The 10,034-nt window shown below is 40.9% G+C and overlaps 1 protein-coding gene across 1 annotated transcript; it reads left to right on the top strand.

The window, feature by feature from the left end:
- Nucleotides 1-3,832: 3,832 nt before the first annotated feature.
- On the top strand, nucleotides 3,833-9,586 carry LOC115671530 (disease resistance protein RPV1-like). The gene is made up of 4 exons (XM_030593140.2): nucleotides 3,833-4,465; nucleotides 4,820-5,912; nucleotides 6,068-6,379; nucleotides 6,464-9,586. The coding sequence occupies exons 1-4, from the start codon at nucleotides 3,951-3,953 to the stop codon at nucleotides 7,937-7,939; spliced, it is 3,396 nt and encodes a 1,131-aa protein (XP_030449000.1). The 5' UTR covers nucleotides 3,833-3,950; the 3' UTR covers nucleotides 7,940-9,586.
- The last annotated feature ends 448 nt before the right edge of the window (nucleotides 9,587-10,034 follow it).

Genomic DNA, 10,034 nt, shown 5'->3' with positions numbered 1-10,034 from the left:
CCGATTCCTATGGAACGCAACACATACTCATACATGAGCACATGAAAGATTGTTAACAACAATGAGTGAGATATAAATCTCAGCAAGTTAACGACCTAAGTCTCGATTAGGAAGTCAACTCATCTCAGATGCACCTAAACATGCAGCATATTATCGATAGCAAAGCTATCATTACTTTGCCTTAACTATACACACGAGCAGGCTATCTAGCCCAGCATAAGTAAACGTGCCATTAAACAATCGCAGGCATTCACGTTATACCATCATGTACCATGATAATTCATAAGCATATAATTCAGTCAAAATACGCAGCAACTTTTCCATGCACAATGCATCAACACGTGTCCGATTATAAGGTGAAACCGCTTCAACCCGTCACATACCGTGCCTCACAATTTCATCCTATAATCAAGCGCAATGCCACCACAATCTTTCATGCGTTTTCCGATTACTATGGTCACACAAGGCACGACACAACCCGCGTTATTCGCATCAGGTTGGCGCTCTTCCGGCATAACTGGGCATCGTCCCGCCCTATTGGGCATGGCATCGCCTCACCAATCTCAATGACGGCATCCCATAAATGGGTTCATTTTGAATTCAATTTGCGAACGACTTCGTCTCCCCTACCCCTGCGACGGCATCCAATTACCAAATTGGGGACACCTATTAAGGCCACGGCCAAACCCTACGTTGTAAGTCATCTAGTATAACCGAGCACGAAAAGAACCTTTAGGTGATCATGCACATATAGCAATCACTCAAGTCCCATTTTTATTTTTCTCAATTAGCCAATGCAGATAGGATCTGTGCTAATACGTTAAAATATTGCAACATTCACACATAAAAATGCACTAGAATAATCACACGTGATAATGTACATGTAATTAAACCATCAAACTTTCATATTTCCCAATTCAAACATACACGCCCTATTTAACTCATAAAAATTGACATACAAACCCTACACCTCGGAATTTACTGTTCATATGCCCGCAATTCCATCATTAAAAATAGCAATACAATTCATTTAGTTATACAAGCTAATTTATACGACAATTTCCAATATAGGCATCACAATTCAAGCCTAAAACAATCACAATTTATTATTAAACTCTACACAAAAATATTAATAAAATATTAATATTTAAATTCCGAAAATTAATTTATTTAATAATAAAATATTAATTATAAAAATAATCCGATAGCTTATCGTCAAATCCTTAATAGCTTATCGCAATATCCTTGATAGTTTATCGCAATATCGGCGATCACTTATCGCATTTTCTCGATAATTTATCAAGTCCACTTATCACTTATCACGATAACTTATCGACTAATCCCTAATTAATTAATACTAAACATAATTAACCTAAATTAACTCATCCTAATCAAGTTTAACCTACTAATCAAGGGATTAGGGCGATAACTTACCCGTTAGCGATTCCGATTACACGGACACGACTGCGGCGGCAAGGGCTACGCGTGGCATGGTCCGAAAATGACACGAGATGACGACGGCGGCTGGGTATCAACTGAACAGCAGCTGGACAGAAGCTGTGGGCGGCTGGTTTGGCTCACGGTGAGGCGGTCCGGCGGTGGAAATGGCTTGGACGGGCGGTGTACAGCTCCGGGTGGTCACGGCGCTCGACAGGTGGCTCGGTGGTGGCTTCACGACGACAAGAACAGCAGCCAAGGGGGTTGTTCTTGCTGTGGCCGAAATAGGGAGAGAGAGAGGGGGAGAGAAAAAGAGAGAAAATAGAGAGAGGAGGGGGTGGCCGGTTGAGGAGAGAGAGAGAGAGAGGAGAGAGAGTAAATGAGAGAAATGAGAGATATTTCTCCCTCTTGCAAGCTTGATCTTCAAGCCAAGTCCAAGTCCAAGCTCATCATGAAAATTGCCCCCAAAGTCTTATCTCCTTAATCATTTTATGTCCCAAGATCATAAATACTAGAAGGGCATTTTTGGTAATTTCACAAAATATTTTAAAGTATTATACACGTATATGGGTTAGAATTTTGTACGTGCTTGTATAAATCGAGTTTGGGCTCAAACAGATAAAGAATGGACTCGAAAATGCTATCGAGCTCAACTTGGGCTTGAAAATAGAAAATGGGCTTAGTGGATTTAGTGGGCCTCATTGGGCCTACTTGGGCTTGTCTTGGGCCCAAATGGCCGAAGGCACATTGGGCTTGAGGCCCAATGTGCCTTTGTCCGGCCCACTTCCTCGTGGGTTCCAAATTCTCAGACCGTTAATCCTTTTTCGAGAATTCCGAGCAAACCGATAAATCGGAGGATTAACGAGACGACGTCCAATAGTTTAGTCTTGAAATCCTCGAAAGTTCAATACCCAAATTCGAATTTTAATTCATGGTAAAAATCGATCAATTGCAACTTTAGTATGTTTCAAATTAACGGGCAGCTTTTAGAAGTTACGCGTAAAAACCTATTCTCTCCTCTTTATCCTTGAATTGGGGACTCCTTTTTGGACCATTGTACGTGCCTGACACTGGGCGTCGTGGGACGACGCCTCCCTGCTGCTGCACACGACCTTTCCTCCTGCAACGCGATGTTCCCGTTCTGCTCTGTAAGCTCGCCTCACTATGGTCCCCTCCCTGTTTGTCTTTCTCGCAAGCGTGAGGAAGAGAAAAAGAAAAGAAGAGGGTTGGGTCGAAGAAAAGAAAAGACAATGCAGCGAGCTGTGCAAGCGAGATTGGGCTGAAAATAAAGGGGAGGGGGCATGGTCCTAAGGTGGGCTCAATAAAAAGAAAAAAAAGGGGGGGAAAAGCCCAGGAATAAACAAAAAAGGCTGGGCCCAATCGAGAATTAAAAGAAAAAGATCGGGGCTAGGGCTGATGGGCCAAGTTGAACCGGTCCGATATATTTTATTATATATATATTTATCTCTCTTTTGCACTAATTTGGCCACTTTACCATTTAAACGTTAATTTAATGAGGTGGGCAAAATTAGGTGTCAACACATAAAAATCATCTTTTATTTTTAAAGGGAAATGATATATTGATAATAAAAGAAGTATCTGGTCTCAATTTTTTTCAAAATCTCAATTTTAATAGGACATTTTGTTATAATGTTATTATCTTTATTTTTACTTTATTGTGCATTTTTCCCATTAATATAAAGAAGAGTACTAATTACATTCTGTTCAATTAATCAAATAAGCCGTAGTATTCAATTTTTAGAGCTTCAAATTTTTTATCCATTGTTTGAAGTATGAGCAAATTTTCCATCCAATGAACTTTTTATGTTGTTTTTCTTTCAAATCTGCATTTCAAGAAAAGAAAAAGGAAATAATTTCTCTTACCATCAAATTAATGAGAATGCATAAAATCATCTTCACAATAGAAATATTTCACTGTTAATTCATCAAATAATCGCTTATATCGCTTGAAATGATTAGTAAATGAAAAATATTTTCATTACCGACAATAATTTATGTCTAGATATTTACATGAACAATGTAAATATTTTTCATTTATTTATTTTTATAAGCGGTTAATCAATTATTTATAAGAAAGTATTTTTCAAATCATTCATCCTTCGTGAAAAAAATTGAACTTTTAGTATGGAACACATGAATTGGCTATTATTAGTTGAAGGCTAGGAGACGTGCCTCGTCCCGATTCTGGTGAATTTTATAATCAAATAGTTAATGAACCATTGAATAGAATAGGAATAAAACCGCGACTGAGGTGTGGAAAGTGACATGGTTTGACTCACCCAACGGTCATTGTTATCTGTTTACCGTCCGGTGGTTCTACTTGGAAGCCTCAATGGATCTGGTCCAGTCCAAGGAACCCTTTAACTGTAGAAATTCCGCACAGACGGAGGAGCGTCTACTTCTCCAATAATCAACCGGGCCAGAGTGTGGCATCGTCAAGAGTCTGTCCGAGGAAATTTTCCGTGCATTTGTCGTCTCCTATCCAGCTGCATATGGCGAAAGAAGGTCCTCACGGCGGTTCGAGCTCAGCATCATCGGCTCCGGTGACAGGAAACAACTTTGACGTGTTCCTGAGCTTCAGAGGAAGCGACACCCGATATGGATTCACCGATGTTCTCTACAACAGCCTCACTGGTGCCGGGGTTCGCACCTTCAGAGACGAAGAAGAGCTTTTCGAGGGAGAGTACATCAAGAAGCAGCTTCCTGAGGCAATCAAGCTGTCGAAGATCGGCATCCCCATCCTGTCTAAGGGCTATGCCTCGAGTAAATGGTGCCTCCGAGAGCTGGCTCATATGATCGAGTGGCTCAAAGATGGAATGATCATCATGCCGGTCTTCTTCCACATCTCGGCATGGGATGTGAAAATGAAGGATGAGGAGGGAATCTACGCCGCTGACATAAAGGCACACGAGAAGAAAGGAGTTGACCAGGATACGATCCAGAAATGGGTGGATGCCCTCAAAGAAGTGACATCTTTGAAAGGGCGGCAACTGAACGATGATAATGGGTAAGGTTTAAGGATCTGTAACTAATTCTGCTTTCTTTCCTTTTCTGCATCCCGAACCAACAATTTTAATGGACAATCCTCCATTTGGTCTCGAAACGGCACCATCACTATTCCATAACAAGGGTCTGTCAAGGGTTGTGATGGGCATGGCTCAGGGTCAATCTGAGTTTTTCTTTTGGGGGTTGGCTGATGGGTCACTCTGAATTGACTGGGAGACACTCTGTTGCATATGTGCCAAGCGTTCGACATTTCAGTCACATTCACCTTTCATCAGTTTCAGATCCTTAGCCACAGTTACAGTGTCCATAACGTCGTGTTCTTTCCTTCTTTCTGAAATTTTTGACTGTTTTCTAGGCAAGGAGAATTCGCAACAATGATGGTCTCAAAAGTTATGAAGAAATTGAGAAAGGCTAAGCTCAATCTGTCTGACAAATTAGTCGGGATTGAAGACCACTTGACTAAGCTGAGAAGAATGTTGGATACTGACTCTAGTGACGTGCGGATGATTGTCATCTCCGGCATTCCGGGCATTGGCAAGACAACCCTCGCAAAGTCTCTCTACAATGATATCTGCCACCTCTTTGATCGTTGCAGTTTTCTTGGCGATATTCAAGAAACTTCTGCAAAAAAGGGTCTTGTAGCTTTGCAAAATCAGTTGGTTTCTGACATCATCCGAAGGGACTTGGCAAACTTCTACTCGGTGGAGGAAGGAGTTAGCTTCCTCAAAGATAGATTCAGTACACTGAAAGTCCTCATCCTTCTGGATGACTTGCATGAGAAGACGCAGCTTGAAGCATTGGTTGGAAGTCTCAATTGGTTCGGTTCAGGGAGTAGGATCATTATCACAACCAAATATAAATTAGTTCTCAGTGGGCGTGAAGTAACAGAAACTTATGATGTCACAGAGATGAATCATGGCGACGCTCTAAAACTTTTCTGTAGACACACCTTTGCAAAGGATTGTCCAGAACATGACTATGATGATCTCTCTGAAAGAATTGTGTCCGCTACTGGAAGACTTCCATTAGCTCTTGAGCTCGCAGGTTCACACTTGTCTCTGTTTCGGGATAAAAAAGAAGTATGGGAAGCTCTGCTGGAAAAGTTAGAAAAACTACCTGACGATGATGTCCAGAAGAAGTTGAAGATTCATTATGAACTATTAAGCAGTTCCCAACGGCATATTTTGCTCGACATAGCTTGTTTTCTTGTAGGAGAGGATAAAAGAATAGCATCTTACATGTGGAAGGAACTTGACTTGTTCCCTTCTCTAGAACTGGAGAAGCTCTGTCTCATGTCCATGGTAAAGATTGGAGATGACAATAGGATGTGGATGCATGATCAGCTGAGGAAGCTGGGCAGGCAAATTGTTCAAGACAATCGCACGAAACATGGGAACAACAGTAGACTATGGGCCACTGAAGCTCGGAAGATTTTTAAACAAGATGAGGTAAGATTTGACATTTCTTTTTTAGTCTGTCTATTGAATATTTAACTCTCCTTGTTTTGATCCATTTTGGAAAGAGCAAAACACAAATGTTCCTCAGTTCACTTCTGTATCGGGGTTACACTGGCTTCTGTCTAACAATGGTGTTTGACCAACAGAGCCAAACGAAGGTTGAAGCTCTGTGTCTTGACATGGATAATACTGAACAAAAACACATGGATGATCGATCACAGACCTGTTTGACTGCTGACAAATTTAAAAGAGTACCAAATCTCCGTCTCCTCATTTTGGATCACTTTGATATTAAGGAGGAGGATTTTAGGAATCTTCTTTCGAAGTTACTTTGGCTCCGTTGGCACGGTTGTCCGAGAGCTTTTAATGTAAAAAATTTGAATTTGGAGGACTTGGTCATTCTCGATTTATCGTGGAGCAAGGTAACTGAAGGTTGGGAGGGTTGGAAAAGTATAAAGGTAGCTCAAATACTTTGCATTTCCGTTTTCACTTGAACACTTACTGCAACATTAACAGTTTCTGTCTACTTGTATTGCTTGCAGTTGTCAAGGAATTTGAAAGTCTTAATTCTCAGAGGCTGCGTTGACTTAATACAAACTCCAAACTTCTCTAATTTCAAGGCTTTGGAGATGCTGATTTTAGAATATTGCTCTCATTTGGTTCGAATTGACCCATCGATTGGTCAGTTGCAACGTTTGCAAATTTTAGATTTGAAATTCTGCACTGACCTCAGTAACTTGCCCAGAGAACTTGATTCTCTGGAAGCTTTGAGAGAGCTCCGACTTGATGGAACTTGTATAGAAGATATTCCGGTCTCCGAAGATATGAAGCATCTGAAAACTCTCAGTGCCTGCAACTGTAAATCATTGGCACAAGTATCTAGTGAAATTGGTGATATAAAATCTCTAGAATTTCTTTCGATGGATGGCTCTGAACTTACCACGCTCCCAGATTCGATTGGAAGGCTAGAAAAGTTGAAACAACTGTCTTTGAGGGATTGTCGGTTGATGTGGAAACTTCCAGACGCCATTGAAAAATTGACATCATTAGAGAATCTGGATCTCTCGAGTACAGGAATAGATAAATTACCACGTGCCATTGGTAATATGCAAAATTTGAAGACGCTGAAAATGGACGGAAGTTTCATTAGAAAGTTCCCTCAATCTATTGGAACACTGAAGAAGCTTGAGGAGATTCATGCGTCACGCTGTAGGAGTTTGGCAAAAATTCCTGAGGAGATCAAAGGCTTGTCTCGTTTGAGAATTTTGGTGTTGTCACATACCAATATTCGCAGCCTACCAGAGAGCATCTCTAGTCTTTCCCATCTCCAAAACCTTGATTTATATGGCTGCGACAATCTTCATAAGGTTCCTCTGCTTCCCTCTAGTTTAGCCGCTTTGCGTCTCACTTATGACTCAAGTAAATTGAAGTCTTTGGATATTTCGAATCTGACCAATCTCAAAGAGTTGCACCTTGCCAATTATTTGGAGGAGGCATCTCACCGCACAGACGGAAATTTGATGGTGGAGCCGCTCAGCCTTTCTGGGATTGGCGAAGTGACAAAAGTTGAGACCTTGAAATTGTGCCTCTCGGGCTTCACTACACTACCGGAAATGGGTGCTCTTTCACAGCTAAGGAAGCTTGATCTTCAATGTCCAGACCTGCAACATCTCCCACAACTACCCAAAAGTTTGAAAAAACTGACCCTCCATGACTGCAAATCCTTAAAGACATTGCCGGAGCTTATGTATCTCAAGTCTTTATCTGGATTGGAGCTTCTCTCATGTTCAGTAATGGAAATCCAAGGACTTGGAAATCTCTCATCCTTGGTAGCCTTGCTTATTTCTCACTGCGAGCTGGTTAGGCTAGACGGCCTCGAATGCTTGACATCCTTGAGAACATTGACCATCTCATACTGTAATTCCCTTCGAGGACTGCCAGATTTATCGAACTTGAAGCAGCTGAGAACACGTAATATCCAACATTGCAAGAACATACCTCAAAAGGACAGCCTCTAGTATTCGAACTCCTTAGAAAGGCCAGATACTTGCGAAGTTCGTGGTAGGCCATTGATCTAAATCAGGACTCGAAAGAGATCCATTTTATGCTTCCTCGAGCAAGTCTGAAGTTTCTGAGGCTGAGGTGCATTCTAAATTCCGTGCATTTTTACAATTTAATGATGATCCATGAGTTCCACTTCCGTTGTTCGGACTTCCTTGTAACTGGAATGCTTTCTTCTCCAATGTTTCTTTTTTTCTTTTTCCTTCTTTAGAGAATGCAATATCTTTCCTTCATGTAGTAATTCTCAACAAGGCCCAGCAATTGCTTGGTTCACTTTTCTTGCCATGAAGAGAATATGTACTGTTTCTGATGACTTAGAATGCAATGCATACTACTTAAACAGTTCAACTTCATTGTCCCGTTTCACAAATATTCAAATAAGTGCATGAATCAGCATTTCTGAACTTCCAAATCATTCTGGTCATTGGCGTTCTTAATTTCTTCCATCTAGCTGACTGATTATCGTTGATAAGATAATATGCTCATATATTCAATATACATGGAGTATTCGCTAGCGGGAGTATTGAAATGGAAGAAATAACTGGATGGGCAGTGCTCTCTGTTCAATTTTTCTGCCCAGTGATGATGGATAGAATAGTCATCTGCGAATGCGATGCAGAAAGTCCAAATATATGCTCGTACACCCCATATATAGACATTACTGGAAATAAAAAGTCACCATGGCATGCACTTTTTATGTGAGTTATTTATGCGATTAATGAGAGGCACCCGATAACCCTGATGATCTATATGATTATAGGATGGAAAATTTCAAAAACAATGATGAGGTGATGTTACTGAACATCATCTGGCGTTAGTTTGTCTTTTCTTTTTCTCTTGAAAAATTTTGTATGCAAAGTATTTCATCTACTCAGATGAATATCGTTTGACTAGCTTGAGTGTTTTTCGGGTACTTTGAAATATCACTGCAACCTAATGTCTCGGGCTAAACGGCCGACTTAGACTGAGCAGCAGGTAAAAATGCCGCATCATGAATTACCCTGGATTATGATAGCAGATTCCACGATGGTCCTGCCTTCCAGAATCAAATAAAATGCATCTCTTTGTTGCCAGGCCAGATCAAACAGAAGATTCAGAAGCTGTGAAGGGACTTGCATACATCACAGTACCCGGTTACTACAGTTTCCTTCTTGGCCTCGAGTTCCCGGTACTGAAGACCGCCCTGCGAAATCTTATTTTGACATTGATAGTGGTTTGAGGAGCGAGGCTCAGCTTCACTCAAAGTACATCTCTGTCACATAGTTGATCTTTACTTGGGCCTCTGCATGATTCAAGCATCTGCGTTTGATATTCACGTCTGTCTTGTTTCATTGGATGATCCAAGCCTAAGAATGTAGCATCTCTGGATTTTTATTTTTCGTTTTTGGATACAACCTGAAATATTTGGATTTAAAAAAATGAAAAAGAAAGCACAGCAAAAGGGTTGAAAAGTCAATAAAGAAACTAGAGTGGACCTCAGTTTATAAAAGGGGACCGAGAGCTTGCGGGAGAGAGGAAAAGAAGGAAAGGAAAGAAAGAGGAAAGAAGAGAAAGAAAGGGAAGGAGAAAGAAGAGGGGTTTCGTACGTAGTTGCCATGGACGCATCATCAAGCCAATTGAACTTTGATTCGCAATGTCCGATAAGTGCTAGCACCTCTCGTTCATCCAATCAAAAAAGTTTTTCGGGTTAGAGCTCATATTTCAGAATTATGTGTTATTCGAGCGACGAAATCCGATTTTTAAGTCGTTGAGCTATGAATATATATATAGAATTGATAGTTTAGGATGTTGCGGGGCTGTGGGATTTTACGGAATCCAATTTGGACTTAAGGTTTGCCGGATACGAATTTTTGAAGTTGCGCGCGAGTGGTGAACAGTGCGTGACCATCGTCTTTTAGGCTGATTTTCATCAGTTTTCGGCTCGATTTTGGGTCAGCCAAGTTGGGGTTCTTGTAGTTCTTTGAATGGGTTTTCTTTTGACTATAGGCTCGCTTGGAACAGGTTCAGTGGAAAAAGTTATGGCGCGATCAAGTTTCGCGTTCAAGCTCCGCG

The sequence above is a fragment of the Syzygium oleosum genome, unplaced genomic scaffold (assembly GCF_021117445.2).
Source record: "Syzygium oleosum isolate NSW1041296 unplaced genomic scaffold, Sole_v2.1 Sole_v2.16, whole genome shotgun sequence".
Classification (NCBI taxonomy): Eukaryota; Viridiplantae; Streptophyta; class Magnoliopsida; order Myrtales; family Myrtaceae; genus Syzygium; species Syzygium oleosum.
This window is presented reverse-complemented; position numbering and strand designations above follow the sequence as displayed.